This window comes from Panicum virgatum, chromosome 3K (assembly GCF_016808335.1).
Source record: "Panicum virgatum strain AP13 chromosome 3K, P.virgatum_v5, whole genome shotgun sequence".
NCBI lineage: Eukaryota > Viridiplantae > Streptophyta > Magnoliopsida > Poales > Poaceae > Panicum > Panicum virgatum.
The window spans coordinates 20335767-20354123 of NC_053138.1; the positions used below are offsets into that span (position 1 = coordinate 20335767).

The following is an 18357-nucleotide window of genomic DNA, read 5'->3' on the forward strand; positions in this document are numbered from 1 at the left end:
TTTTTGGCAACAAAATCATTTTTTTCCTGACCACCGTTGTACTAAAGCAAAACATTTCAAGAAACGTGCACACATCTCACGAATGATATATATACCACACGCACACGCACCACAATCATATGGCATGAAGCGTGCCGCGTAAAACATTTCCAATTTTTTTGTTGTCAGCACTGGCGGTTGGAGTCATGCCTGTACCACCAAATCAAGAGGGGGTTTGCTCGAGCAAATTACTAATTTTCTGGAGCGCTGTTGGTTACCAATTGGGTTAAAAGGGATTGTTGTTATGCAACTCATCGAAATACGCCACCAAGAGAAATTCGGATAATAATACGGATCATCCTTGAGCACGATAAGAATATAATGCACTAGGAACCAAATGATTGGCACCGAGCTGTGGCTGTGGATTTACTGAAAAAATATAAATACATACATCATGGCCATTAATTTCCGTTTTGTGAAAAATTACATCTCAAACTAAAAGGAGAAACAACTGGACTAAATCCGAGGAGAAAAACTTATAAATCAAATCCCGGTAGCACATTTTGCGTTGCCATGTTGTCCCTAACGCATGATCACTAGCAGAGAGGATCACGCACATCGTATGCCGGCTAACCTGAATCGCGCCGAAACGAACCGTTTTGCCACTTGCCGCCGCGCACATCATTTCTGTGACTCAATCATACAAACCACGCCTCTTCCATATACGTCCAAACCAATCGCCATGAAATGAAATCGCTCGAAAACCTCTCGCCATACGGGGACAGAGAGGTGCTCGCAATAAAACCATTTGGTCGATCACTCGTTATTATCCAAAAGAAAAAATACAATCCCAAACTCTTTTTCCCCGAAAGTGATATTCCATTTCGTACGTACGGGACAAGCGCTACAAGACACGAACAGTGCCAGCACGGGGCAGGCACGATGGCATCCGCCCTCCCGAGTGCCCCCCGGCCAGGCCATCTATAAATAGCGCACACCCCACTGGTCTTCCCGTCACACAAGAACACGAGCTTGATCTCACACTAGCTAGCCACTCGAGAGCGACCGAGCGAGCGAGGGGGGGGGGGGGGGGGGGGGGGGGGGCGGGAGAGAGAGGCAGAGCTCGCTCGTCACGGGCTAGCCTAGCTAGACGACACAGCCAGCGGCGCGCGCCAGCAGGGAGAGACGACATGCCGGAGGCGCCGGGCGCCATGCGAGAGGCGGCGGCGGCGGCGGCGCCCGAGGCGCACCGCGAGGCGCTCGAGTACATCGAGCGCGTGACGGCGGGCGCGGGCCAGGTGCAGCGCCGCGTGCTGGCGGAGATCCTGGCGCAGAACGCGCCGGCCGAGTACCTGCGCTGCCTGGGCGTCGCGGGGGACGCGCCGGGCGCCGCCGAGGCGTTCCTCCGCGCCGCGCCGCTCGTCACCTACGAGGACATCCTCCAGGACGTCTTGCGCATCGCCAACGGCGACACCTCGCCCATCCTCTCCGGCAAGCCCATCCGGGAGTTCCTCACCAGGTACGCTGCTGCTCGTCGGCCGGCCCGCCTTCGATCGACGTGGTAGCTAGCGACTGTGACTGATCGTCTCGATCTCGATTCGCGCAGCTCCGGCACGTCGGGAGGGGAGCGGAAGCTGATGCCGTCGATCGCCGACGAGATGGACCGGCGCTCGCTGCTCTACAGTCTGCTGATGCCGGTCATGAGCCAGGCCGTGCCGGGGCTGGACAAGGGCAAGTGCATGTACCTCTACTTCGTCAAGGCGGAGTCGCGCACGCCGGCCGGCCTCCCGGCGCGCCCGGTGCTCACCAGCTTCTACCGGAGTCGCCACTTCCTGGAGCGCCCGCACGACCCCTACACCGTGTACACCAGCCCCGACGAGGCCGTCCTGTGCTTGGACGCGTACCAGAGCATGTACGCGCAGCTGCTCTGCGGCCTCGTGCACCGCGCCGACGTGCTCCGCGTCGGCGCCGTCTTCGCGTCGGGCTTCCTCCGCGCCATCCGCTTCCTGGAGAAGCACTGGCGGCGCCTGTGCCGCGACATCCGCGCCGGCGCGCTCGACGCCGAGATCACCGACCGCTCCGTGCGCGCCGCCGTGGAGCGCGTGCTCCGCGCCGACCCGGCGCTCGCCGACGCGGTGGAGGCCGAGTGCGCCAGGCCGTCGTGGGAGGGCATCATCCGGAGGGTGTGGCCCAACACCAAGTACATCGACGTCATCGTCACCGGCGCCATGGCGCAGTACATCCCCACGCTCGAGTTCTACGGCGGCGGCCTGCCGCTGACGTGCACCATGTACGCCTCCTCCGAGTGCTACTTCGGCATCAACCTCAACCCGATGTGCAAGCCCAGCGAGGTCGCCTACACCCTCATCCCCACCATGTGCTACTTCGAGTTCCTCCCCGTCCGCTCCGACGACGCCGCCGCCGACGCCGAGCCCCACCACCGCGACCTCGTGGACCTCGTCGACGTCAAGCTCGGCCACGAGTACGAGCTCGTCGTCACCACCTACTCCGGTGAGCCGTGAGCGTGCCTGCCTGCCTGCTTCATTCGTTCATACTATATTCTCCGGCTGATGAAACAGCTCCCCATCGAAAAGTGTGCTAACCTAGTGCGTGCGTGGCCGTGACCTCGCTCGCAGGGCTGTATCGCTATCGCGTGGGCGACGTGCTGCGCGTGGTCGGCTTCAAGAACCAGGCGCCCATGTTCAGCTTCGTGCGCCGCAAGAACGTGGTGCTGAGCATCGAGTCCGACAAGACCGACGAGGCGGAGCTGCACGCGGCGGTGGCCGGCGCGGTGCAGCACCTGGCCCCGTTCGGCGCGTCGCTGGTGGAGTACACGAGCTACGCGGACGCGGCCATCATCCCGGGCCACTACGTGCTCTTCTGGGAGCTCCGCGGCGGCGGCGCGACGCCGCCCGTGCCGGCGTCGGTGTTCGAGGACTGCTGCCTCGCCGTCGAGGAGGCCCTGAACAGCGTCTACCGCCAGGGCCGCGCCGCCGACCGCTCCATCGGGCCGCTCGAGATCCGGGTGGTCTCGGAGGGCACGTTCGACAAGCTCATGGACTACGCGCTCGCCCGCGGCGCCTCCATCAACCAGTACAAGGCGCCCCGGTGCGTGCGCCCGGGCCCCCTCGTGGAGCTGCTCGACGCCCGGGTGCAGGCCCGCTACCTGAGCCCCAAGTGCCCCAAGTGGAGCCCCGGCGGCGGCAAGCAATGGAGCAGCAACGCCGCCGTCGCCGCCGTCACGAAGGCGGCCGAAATCAATGCTGGAGGGGCGGTCGTCGCCTGATGATGGATCGGAGCTGCTCGGATTTATTAGCTGGGTAAGCTTGGAAGTCGTTAGTGGGAGAATGTGGCCGATCGATCTGAGCCGTGCATGGCAACGAGTGATTATAGCTAGCTAGCTAATCATCGAGTGCGGTAGCTTCATTATTGTACGCGTCGTTTGTCCATGGTGGCCTTTTGTTTCTTTCTCTTTTCTGTGGTTTTGTAATAAAGCTGTAGCAACCTGTGCCCCTTTTGTTTTTATCAGATCTTGGCATGCTGTGTTAGATGTTGATCGCTGAACACTTATCTGCAGGCCGAAGCATCATGTCATCTATGAGGAATAAGAGCAACTCCAACAGATTGATCTTTTTCTTTCCTCTTTCTCACTATATAGGGAAATCCCCTTTCTCAATTTCAACATATATGGAAGAAGTGCTCCAGCAGATTGATTTTCCCCCCATTCTATATAGAAAGGGAGATGTGATGTCTCCCCTTTCTATTGGGGATTGGAGAGAAATTATTGGGGATTGAGAAAAAATAAAGAGAAAAGAGAGATGGAAAATCAATCTGCTGGAGTAGGTTTTTTCAACATCAATCCTCTATATTGAGAAAAAAGTAGAAAAGAGAAAGAGAAAGATCAATCTGTTGGAGTTGCTCTGAGAGCAGATCAATACGATGCCGTTCCGAGATCTAGTTTTTTTAGGGTGCAATAGTTATTTTTTTAGGGCATGCAGGGTACTACAATAGCTAGCCGTGCTAGGTTGGTGCCCCGAGGGATTCAACGTTCAAGTGTGTTATGGTGTGCGCGCGCCGCATACCGTGCCAGCGCTAGTTTTGTTACCGATTTGGGGCAACGTGCTCTGATTTGCTGGCGCATAATGACAAGCTTAACCGCCGGTTAGTACTTGAGCCGTGCATGCTTGGAAAAGCACAACTTTAATCATAACCTACCAGCTCAGCTTTTGCCACCGGCGATTCTGTCCTTCTCCTATCATCTCTTTGTCCTTGTTGAAATTTTTACACATTAATACATCATCCCTTTGAGACTAGAAAAGGTGCATGCTATATTGCCATAGTTAGGTAGGTATAATGTTTGATACTTAGTACTACTGTTCTTAAATATATGATGTTTTTCTGCAAATTGAGGGGGATTTCATTAACTCAACACAAAGTTACAGTCATCTGTAACAAAAGGGGCCACTACCTCTGGAGTATGTCTAATCCAGATATTGGATGAAAGTCCTTGCAAGCATTATGCGCTAGAGCGCTAAGAAATGTGCTGCTGTATTTTGCTCCCTCCTGAATTGTTGTATATGATTTTTATGACAAGCTAATGAGTTCAAAAAATAAATTTGCTCCCTCCTGAATTTGCTGCTCTATTTTCCTTCACTTTCCAGTTGGCACTTCATGTTTATGGCTCTTGCTCCTCGTCTCTCACTTTGCTTATCACTTCTCACGGTTTCCTAACGTGTCCACCCTTCCTAAACTATGTCCACCCACCTATATTTTCTATCTTAGCTTTTCTATCACAATATTTTAGTATTAACATATTTCATGGGTTCAAAAAGGTTTTAAAAGATTACACTAAATAAAAATAAATATGAAAACCTGGAGGGGTAGGGGGTTGTCCTCTCCTCGGTTCGGTAGGTGACCGTGGAGCCGCATGCATGTGAAGCATCAAATAAACGCACCCGCTTTAGAAAGCGGGGCGACACATTGGCATGTTGCCGCGCCCGGCGAGTGCCGAGCGATAAAAAAGCGGAGCGCGGAGTGGGGAGCAGATTCCTGACAGGCACAGCATCGTCTCTGCTCCGCAAAGCAGATGCTGACCGAGCTCGAGAGCTCGATCCATCGGGCGCATGACTTTCGTTCAAGTGGCCAGTCCAGTCCCCTCCGCTGCGTCGCCGATGAAGCACAAAAGCTGCAGTGCGGGTACAAGGCGTGCCCGTTTTTTCACACGGCTACAGAGCCCTAGCTAGGCCGTGTTCAGTTATAAAATTCCAATTTTTTTCGGCACCTGAATGGAGACTTAAATCTAGACGAAATAAAAAACGCATTGTGACTACTGTCTGTAAATGGCGAGACGAATCTAACGAACCTAATTATTCTGTAATTAGATGCTAAATTGTTACAGTAATGCTACAGTAAATAACCTCTAATGACAGATTAATTAGGCTCATTAGATTCGTCTCGCTATTTACAGACGAGTTCTGTAATTATTTTTGTGATTAATCTATGTTCAGTACTTCAAATATAGAAAGATGTCTTTTCAAAAATTTTACAGTCTGCAACCAAACACGGCCCTAGCTACTCCTAGACTTCAACAGGTCCTCACCACGGCAGGCGCTGCTGGCCTGGACTGACCATGACCAGGACAAGAGAGGAGGAGGCTTATCCAAATGTCCAGTCCAAGGGAGAAGGCATCCGCCAAGGACGACGACGCTGCTGCAGGACTGCGGATCGATCAATGCAGTGCAGCTGGTGCAGGGATGGGAGGCAGGCAAAGGCCTCGAGCTTTTGCTCTCTACGGAGCTAGAGGAGCTATAGCCTATAGGGGCGCTAGCTGCCTAGATCGGACATGCATGATTGTTCCGTTTGCTGCCGTTTTAGCCAACAGTATCTTTCTTGATTTCGCCTAGCCAAAAGGGAGCAGGAGCACTATCTACCTGCCGCTTCGCCTTTTCTTTTGCTCTAGTTCGCTTCCCCCGCCGTGCAATAATTTACTCTTGCATCGCAGTAGAACAAATGTGTTTGTGGTGCACTCTGGATTCTGTGAAAGAACGGATATGTCTCGTCCATTTATTTATTTATTTATTTATTATACGCAATGTGTGTACTGTAGTAGGTGCATCAGGGGAATATATCATGGAATGGCTCGTGCAAACGTTTCAATCCATCTTATACATGTATGTTTTTTTTCTAGAACGTGCATGGCCCTGTATTTTTATTATTGCTGATAGTATTTTAGAAATCAACTGAATAAAAGGGAGCAGTTCGATCAATAGTCTTAGATGAAGCCGATGGAGAATTCTGGTAAAAGCCGACGGAGATATAACAGTTAAAGGTGGTAAAGATGACTGTGCGTATCGGATCCGTAATTTACCCATTTATAAGACGAACATTTGCGAAATACATCATCATGTGAATATCACATATCTATATTACCTTAGTAATTGGCCAACCAAATTAACTTTCACATCTGCTCTCGGAGACTAGAAATTACCGCATTAGTCAGAGAAACACATGCAACTATAATATTTCAAATACACGCGGTGTGGGAGGAGTGCACCCTTTTAATTAGATGTGGGAAAGGGAGAAGCATGTATATCGGTATTTTGGCTAACTTTTCTAATGGCAAAGGTTGATAGTTTATAAACTTGGGTACTTTGGGTTAATTTTGAAATAGAAAGTGGTGGATAATACAGAGGTGGTATTTTTTGTAGAAACCTTAATATTCCCTCACAACACAAAAAAATTAGTCCAATCCGATCCGTCACGGTCACCTTATTTAAGATGCACTCCGTGATGCATGCTTAGGCTGTCTCCAACAGCAGACGCATAACGTGACCCCAACCCAAAAATGGGTTGTACACAGTGTTTTTGGGAGACAAAACACACTCCAACGGAGGAGGCAAACCCATGACCCATTTTGCGTCAGAGCTGAGGCAGAACCCAAATATGCGTCTTCGCTCGGTCCTTCTGCGTCTCCACACAGGACCCACCGCTGGGTGCGGACGACCAGAGCCACTCGCCCACGGCCAACGCCGTCGCCGCCGCCGAACGCGAGCTCCCCAGGCCGCCGGGGTTGAGCTACCCCATGTCTGTGCCAAGGTCGAGCTCGCCCAGGCCGCCGGGGCCGAGCTCGCCATGGCCGTCGCCGCCGCCAACCACGAGGCGGGGAGCTGCTGCCGGCCGGGGTCGAGCTCCCCTATGGCCGGGCCGAGCTCCCCCGTGGCCGCGCCGGGGTCGAGCTCCCCCGTGGCCGCTGGAGTCGAGCTCCCCCATGGCCGCCGGGGCCGAGCTCGACATGGCCGTCGCCGCCGCCAACCGCGAGGCGGGGAGCTGCTGCCGGCCGGGGTCGAGCTCCCCTATGGCCGGGCCGAGCTCCCCCATGGCCGCTGGAGTCGAGCTCCCCCATGGCCGCCGGGGCCGAGCTCGCCATGGCCGTCGCCGCCGCCAACCGCGAGGCGGGGAGCTCCCCCATGGAGGCCGGGGTCGAGCTCCCCCATGGCCGCCGGAGACGAGCTCGCCATGGTCGTCGCCGCCGCCGAACGCCAGGCGGGAGAGGGGGGCCACCGCGCTGGGCAGCTCCTGCGCCGGGCCGCACCCTTGTCCGTCGGCGCCGCCGCGCCAGGCAGGCCCGTGCCCGCCCGCTGTTGGAGAGGATTTTGCGTTCGCTGTTGGAGATGCCGAGATTTTGGGGCGCAATCCATTTACTGTGCATGACCCAAAACATGGAATGGGTCTCGTTTTTGGGTCTTCGTTGTTGGACATAGCCTTAGTAGATGACACGACAGCACGACCGGAGGTCCATGTCATCGACCCGTGCTGCTGGCGTGGATGCACGGGCGGTAGGAGGACGAAGGGCAGCGCCACGCCGTTAGGTGGCGCGCGCATGTCCTTCCCGTTTGTCGCCAACCACACGGCGGCCCATGCGCGTTCCATGGCCCATCCATCCCCGATCCGTCCAGCAGCAGCCAACAGCAATGATCGCGCCCACAGTGTCCTCGACACGCTCCTCGTGCCGGCCCGGGCGCGCGACGACGCGCTGAGGCACGGCAGAAATTGAAGGCACATCGGCAGCAGCCCGCGCGCCGGGGCAGCACCCGATCCGACAGTGCACGACGGCCGGGGGCGCACGCCGCGATGGCATCGCTGTGCGTGCACGGCGGCGGTGTGTGGTAGGAGGGGGTTGCGTCCGGGCCTCCGGGGCCAGGGGCGGAGACAAGGGGGGGCAAGGGCCAGGCCCCCCTAACATTGCTACAACTCCACATAAAATCTTCTAATCTTATTGCTAATGTTGCTCATTAATAAGATGTGGCCCCCTAATCTAAATTGGCCCTCTATGTTTCAATCCTGTCTCTGCCCGTGTCCGATGTTTCAATCCTATCTCTGCCCCTATCCGGGGCGGTGGCTGCCGCCAGCAGCTAGCCGGCGAGCGCGAGCGGTGTCGTCGCTGCACGACGCGCGCGCAGCCCCTCTGGAATCCGCGTGCGACCACGACGGCGACGCGCACGCGCGGGCAAGGGGGCGCTTGGACATTCCGATCCCGCCGGGGGATCCCGGCCGGCCGACCGCCGCCGGGTCGCCGTCCCGCGACAGCGCCCTACTGGCCCGGGCCAGTTGCCGAACGAACAGCTCCGTTCTGCACGCGCGCGGCGGCACTGCCAAAGCTGGCGTTATTCCTGAAGCCGACAGGCGCACGACCGGAGGGCTCTGCAGACGCACGGGCGCCCGGTGGCTCGACCAGCTTTAATTCGCGATGGACTCATTGACAAGATTAGGAATTTCAGATTTTTCGGGCCCTGTTTAGTTGGTAAAAAATTGTTGATTTTGGTATTATAGTATATTTCGTTATTACTTGACAAATAATATTCAATTATAGATTAATTAGACTTAAAAGATTTATCCCGTGCTAATCAGTTAGACTGTGTAATTAGTTATTTTTTTCAACTGTATTTAATGCTCCATATATGTGTCCGGACATTCAATGTGACGGTTACTGTAAAAAAAACTTTTTGGAAACTAAGCAGATAGCGCTTGCGAAAGGAAGTTCTCAAAGTCTCGACTATGTATGTGGACTGTGCTAGTAGTATTTTTTTTGCGAAAATATTTTTATTTAAATAATGGAATAGTCATATTCCAGCTTATATATCGCAAGTTATCCAGTTCTTATTACAAAATAAACACCAGCGCATCCAAACTAGAAAGGCAAATAATTTTAAAAGCAAAGTTTATTTCTAAACTGTCATCCAGCCATCACGAAAATCTCCATAACGGTTGATGAAATGTATGTACTAGTAGTGGTTCCCGATAATGCTGTGCAGATGCAGATGCAGATGCTGATCCGTGAACAAAAGGCCGTGAACTGTTACTGTCTTTCGAGGCGTTCTCTCGCGGTCACTGTTCAAGCGGTGCTGAATTTTCCAACGCAACAGTCTCACCGCTGTTGTTTCTGTCTCCCTCGTGTAAAATTTTCAGCGTGACTGACAGGGCACGAGGATTTATAATGGTGGCGTTGTGTGGGCCTGCCGGTTCGGCAACACTGCACATCCGAATGGACGCACGCTCAAGCAAGCTAGCCTATAGGCCCAAGCAAAATCGCCGGCCGGGCCTGGAGAGTCTTGGGTGTCACGCCCATCAGGCAGGGTTAGGCCGGCAGGAATAAACATTCACCCCAGTTTGTCAATGGTGAATAGTCCACCTGAACTGACCTGAAGTGATGGTAGATAGTGTCATTCACTGATTCGGATGAGGACCAATCATTCTACCGATCCCAAAAAATAAAACCATCCTGTGCACAAATCGTGCAGCCAAGGATTGTTACACCAGAACGTGCAGCTGGTGCCAAGGTGATCCTGAATTTACCTGCAAAACCAACTGTGAAATGCACGGGGCCAACACCAATAGATGGGAGCCACACGAATCGTATCCATCCATAGCTACCTGGGCCTTGTTTGGTTTAGAGGTGGAAAAAAAATTATGCAAATTTTTTCACATGTTTAATTGCAAAGTCAATAATTGCTACATGCACATAACTTTTCCATATATTTGGTTGCATATGACCCCATCTTTTGAGTCCAGTTTTAGAACTGTAGCAACCAAACACATGGTTTTCTTCCGCAAGAAAACTTTCCCCCAACCCAACCAAAAAAGGCCCTGGTATAGTACATCTGTTGTCAATTACTCCCTCTCTCTCCTCTCTGTTCCAAATTGTTAGTCGTTTTGGCGTTCCAAACAATTAGTCGTTCTAACTTTTCTAGGTGCATATATAGAAAAGCCAGATTACTAATTTGGAACAGAGGGAATACCATTGAAGATTCTAAAAGTCATTTAGACAGATAGTTTGTTTGCATCACAAGTAACTCAAACGGCCAAACCATCATCATCGCAGCTAATCTCCAGTAGACCCGAATGAGGGTCGCATGAAAACATGGAGTACACGGGAAGACATTGCAGAAGCTTCAGTCAGTGACATTGAATCTGCATGTCCATAAGATGTCCAAAGAACTGCACTGCCACAATGGTTTTCTGACAAAGCAACGCGAGACCAAGTAATGGTAAATGGAGTCACTGTCCAAAGAACTGCATCTTCAGTAATGATTGTCTGCCCGATGAACGGGTAACTGCTTACACTATGGGCTATAGCGTTTTACAAAGTTAAGAATACATGTTATGCAGCTTCAGTAATGTTTTAAACTGGTGCCTTCTAATTTTCATAATTGACCTTTTCTTCTCTCCTTTGTAATCTAGAATCTGAATATCGAAAGGTGATAGAATAATGTTAAACCAATTGCAATGCACTCATTGAGTACTTGAATGCCATTGCATTAATACCTAGCAACTGCAAGCAGCCATTTTATTAGGCTACAAACATTCAGTTCCCTGCTTAGGAAGCATATGCATGATCAAACTCTAGAAAACTTCATTTTGCTGTGGAGCTAATATACGTCAATCCTAATACCCAGGGGTGTATTGCTTAACTAGAGAGATTCAGCAGAACAGCAGAAGGGTCATGGAGGGGCGTTCAAGCTATCAAAGCCTGAGAGGGCATTCAGTTGTGCTTTGTGCTTTGCAATCTTTCAGGCTGTGTGGATACAGGTGATTTTGGAGCGAGGAGTTCGCAGCAGTGTAATGGAATGCTCAAGAGACACCATGGATGACTGCACATTCATTTGGGCAAAGTATCCCCATGCAACTGACTTACTGACAATGAACAATTTCACCTTTTTTTCTGACCATGATGAATCATACTTCGGGGGAGAATCCATGAAAGAGCACTTGTTTCAAGTGGTGTTCAGAAAATAGCACCTTCCATAAAACAGCACTATAAGCAACCATGCTCTTCATGAAACAGCACCTGTCCTCATTTTCCCTTTAGTTTTAATTTCCCCCCCACAATTTCACCAAAAGACTGACTTTCCCCACAAATTTAACTCCCTAAAATGCATCTGGTTCCAGAGAATGAGCCGACGATCATCACTAGTAAATGACTATAACTTAAGTGAATGATACACGAGTCAGTGTGGGATTGAAGTGGTGCCATTGCTCTGCAAGATGAGCAGCCGAACCTGGGTGCCATCCAAGGTGACATCCTTCACATCCACGATGCGCGATCGCTTGAACAGTGCGGCGACGGCGGCGGTCTCGATCTGCCGGTCGAGCGCGAGCGCGATGCCGCCGCCGCCGCGGACGGCGCGCTCAGCTTCGGCGGCGAGGCGGGACGGGAAGAGCGCGCCGGAGATCGCCGAGGGGTCATCCGAGAAGACGAGGTCGAAGGCGCCTCCGGAGAACGGGAGGCGGTGGGGGTCCGCGCGGCGGACGAGCGGCGGGAAGTCGACGAGGTCGATCCCGGTCACGTCCACCACTCCCGCGGCGCGGAGCGCGTCGCCGGCGCCCGCGGCGAGGCAGAGAACGCGGGAGGGGGAAGGCGGACGCCGCCAGGGCAGCGGTGCGGCGGCGCCAGCGCGGCGAGAGGCGCAGCTTAGCGAGGCGGCGCTCGGGCGGGATCACGCGGCGGGAGGCCGCGTCGCAGGAATTGCGGGGAGATGGGGCGAGCGAGAGGGTCAGCGCGAGGGAGCGCGGCGCGGGGAAGCAGGAGGCGGATTCGTGGCGCAGGAGGTACAGGAGCGAGAGCGTGGCGAGGGCGGCCAGCGCGACAGAGACGCGCGCGACCAGCGCCTGCGCGCGCCGGTCCATCGCCGGCGATGAGCTCGCGGTGGAGGCCTCAGATTGGATCGCCCTTATTAATCGTCACTAGAAACCGCGCTCTTGTCAGAGCTAACCAGCCCCGGGTCGCCGGCGTGTCCTCCGCCGAAGCCGGTGAAGCGCTGGAGGAGTTTAAGCTTTAAGGTGGCTTCCATCCGGACGGGAACCCCGCGGGCTCGCCATCAACGCCGGATGTGTGCCGCCGCCGGGGAGAGGGAGGGTGAGCGGTTTTGCAAATTACCCCAGATTCGAATGGCGACTATTCTTTGCGATCCAATAAGTTAATTGCACCTGCGACCCCGGAACGGAAGTGCAGCGCCTGGTGATTAGTTCAGTTGTCCAAGAAACTACTTGTATCGTCATGACCTTTTATACACACATGTAAAGACCTTGCTTCAGTTTCTTTGCAGAGGATATTTCAAAGCACAAGCTTGACTGCTTCAGCATGCTGTAAGTATTTCCACGGCATTTGTCTCCCTGGCATTCAACTGGCTATTTTAGCTCCATGCCCTTGTTCACTTGGACAACAAACTTTGGTCCACATTGCATAGGCCCTTGCGAATTAGATGATTCTACTCTTGAAGACTTGAAATTCCTAAATGCTTTTAATGCCCTACAATAACAACCTTTCATCCACTTGAGACTCCCAAAACAAATGTTATGAATACTGCAGTCTCTAATTATAGCAATACACTGTGCTGTTTATCTCAAGAATTAGATGTATGACTGGAAATGATGACTAAAACCCGGCCTCAGTGGCGCGGAGCGCGGAGATAACCGGTGAGACAGGATCGAGAGAGTGCAGGCATCCGTTTGAAGGCGGTCCTCGTAGGCAGGGGCGGTGACAACACTGGGTCGAGCCCCCCTAGACCCCAAAAAACCATGCAGCCCCCCCCCCCCCAATTTCTGGATCCGCCACTGCTCGTAGGCCTCTTGGGCCTTCTACGACACGACTGCGGGTAGTCGCAGACTCGCAGTTACATTGCGACTAGCATTGGTCCCCCAAAATCAAATACCTAACCTTACGTGGTGATCAAATCAATTTGCTTTTCAGCCTTTTCATCACAAAATGGGCTCTTACGAAAATACTTTTTATAACTTGATAAGTTGAGTCCATGTCACATGAGGTCTTCAATTCTTTTTTTAATAAAAAAGTCCGTATGCATTGCGTTTAGGACAAATAGGGTTTAAACATTACAGCACAAATGTTCACATAAATCTTCATTCCTTTGAGTCATGAACTCATGATCGTTCTCTCACCGTGATCATGGCCGAATGGAACTGACTATATTACGGAAATCTGTCTGTGTTAAGTCCGTTAGCTTGATTCTTCTTGAGCTAATCGGAAACATAGGCTCCTAGCAGCAGATCAGATAGCTATACTAGCTAGGCGTCCAGGCGCCCGTGTACACGGCGCCATGGCCTTTCCAGGTAAGCACGAGCATGTCCTCCTCCCGCTTCACGCCCCAGCCAGTCGCGTGCTCGCTCAGCAGGCGCCTCACCTCGCCCGCCGCCTCCTCGTCGAACGCTACGCCCGTGAACCCGTTCCGCCGCATCCGCTCGGCGAGCCTCGCGCCGGACTCGGACCGCTCGGCGCCGTCCGCGTCGTCGGCACCCACGACGCCCTCGATTTTCCGGCCCACGGCCGCCTCGTGCTCCACCCGCCGCGGGCTGTCCCTGGGCGCGGACGTGTCCAGGGCGTCGAACAGGATCCAGTGGAAGTTGAAGCACCCCTCGATGCGGGACGCGAGGCTCGGCGAGTCCAGGTCGGCGTCCTCGTCGGTCACCGTGACCAGGCACGGCTTCAGCTCGCGGACGGTGCCGAGGAACGCGTCCCTCGAGCCCTGCGCGACGTGGCGGACCCAGCTCTGGCAGTTGACGACCAGCGCCTCGCCGTCCCGGAGCGCCAGCGACGGCGGGTCCGACAGCACGGACGCCAGGTCCTGCTGGCAGAGCGGCGGCGCCTGCTTCTTCTTTGGAGACGACGTCGGGCTCGTGCTCGTGCCCGTGCCCTTTCTGACGACGTTGAACTCTAGCTGCACGCCTTTGGACTTGGCGAAGTTGGCCAACCGGGCGCCGAGCTCCTCGTCCGGCACGCCGAGCAGAGGCGGCACGGCGGGCCGGGCGGACGGCACGGTGATGCGGAGCGCCGGCGGGCCCCCGGGCCGCTTGGACAGCATGTCGATGAGCGTCGGCCACTGCATGCCTCGCGTGACGCCGAGGTCGACGACGTGCACGGCGGCGCTGCCCGCCACGGCCCGGAGGATGGCGCCGTTGGAGGCCGTGAAGCCGAACCGGTGCCACGGCGTGACGTCGACGTACTCGGCGAGCTCCGTCACGGACATGGCCCGCTCCCGCGGCGCGGGCGCCGCCGCCTGGGGAGCCCCGGCCGCCGGGCCGCACAGGCGGCACGCGCGCGCGACCAGCGCGCGGAGCAGCCACGACGTGAGGCGCTGGTTGGGGTCCCCCTGGGACGACGCGATGTTGTTGAGCACCCACATGGCCTGCTGCGCCAGCGTGACGTCGTTGGACTCCAGCGCGGCGGCGCAGTGGAGGAGCAGCTGCTGGATGCGCGGGCCGTCGATGAGCGCGCCGGAGAAGCACACGGAGGAGCTGTGCGCCCTGACCCTGAGGCCGCCGGTCCTCAGCTCCTGCTCCATCGATCACCCGGCCTAGTCCTCGTACGGACGTGCCAATGTGCTACAGGATTTTTGGACGCCAAAGCCAAATAGTTAGGGCTGGCTAGGATGGCGACACCTGTCGACTTCGCATTGGGTGGCTGCGGATCATTTCGGGAGATATGGAACCAAACAATCCCTAGAAGAATTAGTCTGCTGCCTGCTTCTAGTTCCTATACTAGTTTGGAGATTGGTAGCATGGAATTGCAAGGTGACTTGAGTGAGAGAACTGGCAGGGTTGAGGTGCTTTGTTCGAAGTTTTGGTTTGCTTGTTGGAATGACATGGGCTATTTATAGGAGTTCTGGAAAGATCCTCCCTCATCCCCATGGGGGAGGAAATTAGATAGCAATTTGGACTCTTTCCATTGGGAAAAAAGACAAACTGAATTATCATTTTAACACCTTTGTCTGATTGTGTCTGAATTCTTGTTGTACTACCAACTATATTTGTACTACTCTAGATCGTGGAATCTTTAGTTGGTCCAGAATTCTTCTCGACCGAATTGGTGCTGACTACTCTACTAAACTAAGCAAGAAAACACACTTAAAAGTGAAACAACTCAATATCAAAGCAGAAAAACAGAAGCCTATGTTGAAATACCGAAGTTCAGACAGCATAGTTTCAACCAACGTTTTTCATGTTTCCCTCAGAAGGGGTGGTTCAGCTTAACGACACTGTAATGAGTTTATGGCATGTACAATGTACTATGTCATTAGTGTTTCTACTGTTAATCTAGATTAAAAAACGGCCGGTGAGAAGGCGACGACGGAGCAGCCATAGCCGCCCGGACTCTTTTGGCCGTTGAGAGCAACGGACGAAGAACTCCGAATAAACTTACCTGGCCTTGTCATTCTCTGCACCCCATTTTCTATGCCGGAGGGGGGCGGGCGTCCCTAGAAACGAACAAGCAAGCAGGGCCAATTCTAAATGGGGTACAATCCACACGAGCGGGCATCTCCGGGCGCTGACGAAAGAAGCTGTTGTTCTCGTCACCCTTGAGCCTGATTGAAACACAGTTGGGGCGTGTCCGTGTCGCTGCCTTGTCGTACCTCTGTCCTCTAGCCGTTGATTTCGACGAGCGCGATTGGCTGGCCAAGAGTGCGGAGGAGGAAACGGCACCGAGTTCAGCTCCGGCGATCCTCCGGCGCCACGTGTGCACTGCTCGTACGTGCGTGCCCATTCTTGTCAGTTGTCAGTCAGGATCAGTCAAAGACACCACCATACAGCATCGGGCTACAAATGATGGAAGGGCCAAGGGCAAGGAGGAATTCTGAAGAACACCTGTCGAGTGCTCGTTCACTCGAACTGTAATCGGGTATGATAAGAGCATCACGTAAAGATGCCCGCTCTGAAACAAATGTCTGGTCTTCCTGCCAAGGAGAAGAAACGAATGTCTGTTAGATCTGTTAAACAACCTGGTGCACACTGAAAGATGTTTATTTTATACAGAAGATCTTGATCAAGCACCTGAATGTTCGGCCAATAACTGACGAACAAAAGCGCCGGGCTTCCGTCAGAGCTCTGATGGTCATGCGCTTGATTGTGGAGGATAAAGGGGCGGGGGGGGGGGGGGGGTGATGGAGAGCCTTCATGCCGAAAGAAACGGGAGAATCCGCATCCGCCTTTCGGAAAGCCGCGACCTGTGAATTTATATTCATCTATCCCCGGAACGAATCATGCATAAGGTCTTGATGCCGCGTCTGAACGGTGACCAAAGCGACAGTGACACTGCAGATTAGCTAGTCAATTCCACAGCTGGCACTTAAGAACATATTACATACATCGTCTCAGGGGCATGGATTAACGTTTAACGCACATGCAACATGCGATGATCTTAGTTAGCTCCTTTTTTCTGCCTCCATATCTTGCAAATTTTTTTTATCAGGAAGGAATATGCCGTCGTTTTCCATTTCTGCCTACTGTTCGAAGAATAATGCTCTGCTCCAATGGCGGGGCGGCGAGGTTCGGATTCTCACTCTGCCTCAGGCGGTGGCCTGGTGGGCATCGTCGGCCTTGGGAACCTTTATCTCCAGGGACCCCTCGCCGTCGTCGAAGTAGGCCTCCACTTTCCTCCACTCGGCGTCCTCCGGCAGCTCCACGCGCCGGACGAAGCCGTGCTCCCACCACCGGCCGGCGCGCCAGTCCCGGCCGTCCGCCGGCGGCGCCCGCCACAGCCCGCTGATGTCGATCACCTTCATCGCGTCCCCGCTGCTCACCTCCACGTCGCATTTCCTGCCACCTGAACGAAGACGGGAGAGCCAAATCAATCTTTTGATCCACCTAGAATAACGCAATGCAACGTGACAGATCGCCATGGTTTCTTGGTTCTCGCAATCGTCTCGAACGCTCTGTGCGCGCGCCTGCATGTCTACGCGCACGCCTCAGTGTGCCACACGCAAACGCAAGGTATATTTGAAGAGGAAAAGCATGTTACTATAGTGATAAAGCCAAGGGAAGCAGGTGGGGGAAAAAGAGGCTGCTGCACACATGACTTCGTGAATGTTGCTTTCATCCTATAGCTTCTAGCTGCTGCTTATTGCAAAAGATTTCTCTGGAAAAACTGTAAAGCACCTGAACTCTGAATCGTGGATGGACGGCACACTACCACCGCGATCTGCCCCCGGTCGCAGCTGCCGATATCCCGAGACGACGCAACCGCAGCAGTAACGCTAACTGGCAGGACTACCGAGTTCTAAAGCTCTGAATTTGAACTACTAAATCGAAATCATCCTATGTCGGGTCATCTGAAGTTTGCACGGGGATCCTGATGTCTGTAAGTCTGTTACTGAACACTGTTCTGAACACTGCTACTGAACAGCGTGCTCGAACTACGTGCAAAAACATGATCGAGCTGCGCGTACCTGGTATGTCAGCCCTGAGGTAGTACTCGGCGTCGGTCTCGGCCCAGTCGACGGCGGTCCTGTCGGCGGCGCGCCGGAGCGCGGCGAGCAGCACCTCGGGCTCGAAGTCCCAGAGCGGGAACGCGTCGGCGGGGTCGAAGAAGTTGCCGAACAGGAAGGGGCTGAACAGGGAGCCCTCCGCGAAGACGGCCCGCGCCGCGGCGTCGGCGCCGGCGCCCTGCAGGAACCCCGCGAACGTGTTCTCCAGCAGCGACATGCGCCACCTGGGCGCCGCCGCGGCGCCGTCGCCGGGCTGCAGCCGGACCTCGATCGCCTGCCGCCCCGGCATATCGCCGCCTCAGGATCTCCCGGCCGGGGGGACAAGCGCGCCCAGAGGGACGCCGCGGTTTATAGGAGAGCGGTGGCGCCGTGGCGGAGGGGAGCTGGCCTTTGGGGAAAGCAGAGGATGGGAGCCGCGATTCCGTTCGGCGTGCCCTGGCTAACGCCCTTGCCATCGATGTGATTCCCGCCTTTTTCCTTTTTTTTTTGCTGATGGAAATAAATGGGCCGTGGGTTTCGTCTCTGGGCTGCTGGTAAACGGGCCGATCCGTGGGCCGTGGCGGTGTCGGCCCAAACCGTCATGATCTTCACGGTTCGGCCCACTTTG

General features: G+C 54.4%; 3 protein-coding genes and 1 pseudogene across 3 annotated transcripts; 1 reads left to right on the forward strand and 3 right to left on the reverse strand.

The window, feature by feature from the left end:
• The first annotated feature begins 1079 nt into the window (after positions 1-1079).
• Positions 1080-3533, forward strand: LOC120698226 (probable indole-3-acetic acid-amido synthetase GH3.4). Its single transcript, XM_039981755.1, has 3 exons — positions 1080-1498; positions 1586-2490; positions 2616-3533. The coding sequence occupies exons 1-3, from the start codon at positions 1170-1172 to the stop codon at positions 3263-3265; spliced, it is 1884 nt and encodes a 627-aa protein (XP_039837689.1). The 5' UTR covers positions 1080-1169; the 3' UTR covers positions 3266-3533.
• Positions 3534-10524: 6991 nt separating this feature from the next.
• On the reverse strand, positions 10525-12501 carry LOC120698227 (annotated as a pseudogene).
• Positions 12502-13357: 856 nt separating this feature from the next.
• Positions 13358-16419, reverse strand: LOC120698228 (scarecrow-like protein 32). The gene is made up of 2 exons (XM_039981756.1): positions 16318-16419; positions 13358-16220 (listed from the first exon to the last, which is right to left on the reverse strand). Exon 2 carries the CDS (start codon positions 14829-14831, stop codon positions 13554-13556), a length of 1278 nt encoding a protein of 425 aa, XP_039837690.1. The 5' UTR covers positions 14832-16220; positions 16318-16419; the 3' UTR covers positions 13358-13553.
• A 154-nt stretch (positions 16420-16573) lies between these two features.
• LOC120698230 (22.3 kDa class VI heat shock protein-like) lies at positions 16574-18184 on the reverse strand. Its single transcript, XM_039981758.1, has 2 exons — positions 17712-18184; positions 16574-17089 (listed from the first exon to the last, which is right to left on the reverse strand). The coding sequence occupies exons 1-2, from the start codon at positions 18037-18039 to the stop codon at positions 16833-16835; spliced, it is 585 nt and encodes a 194-aa protein (XP_039837692.1). The 5' UTR covers positions 18040-18184; the 3' UTR covers positions 16574-16832.
• Between the last annotated feature and the right edge of the window lie 173 nt (positions 18185-18357).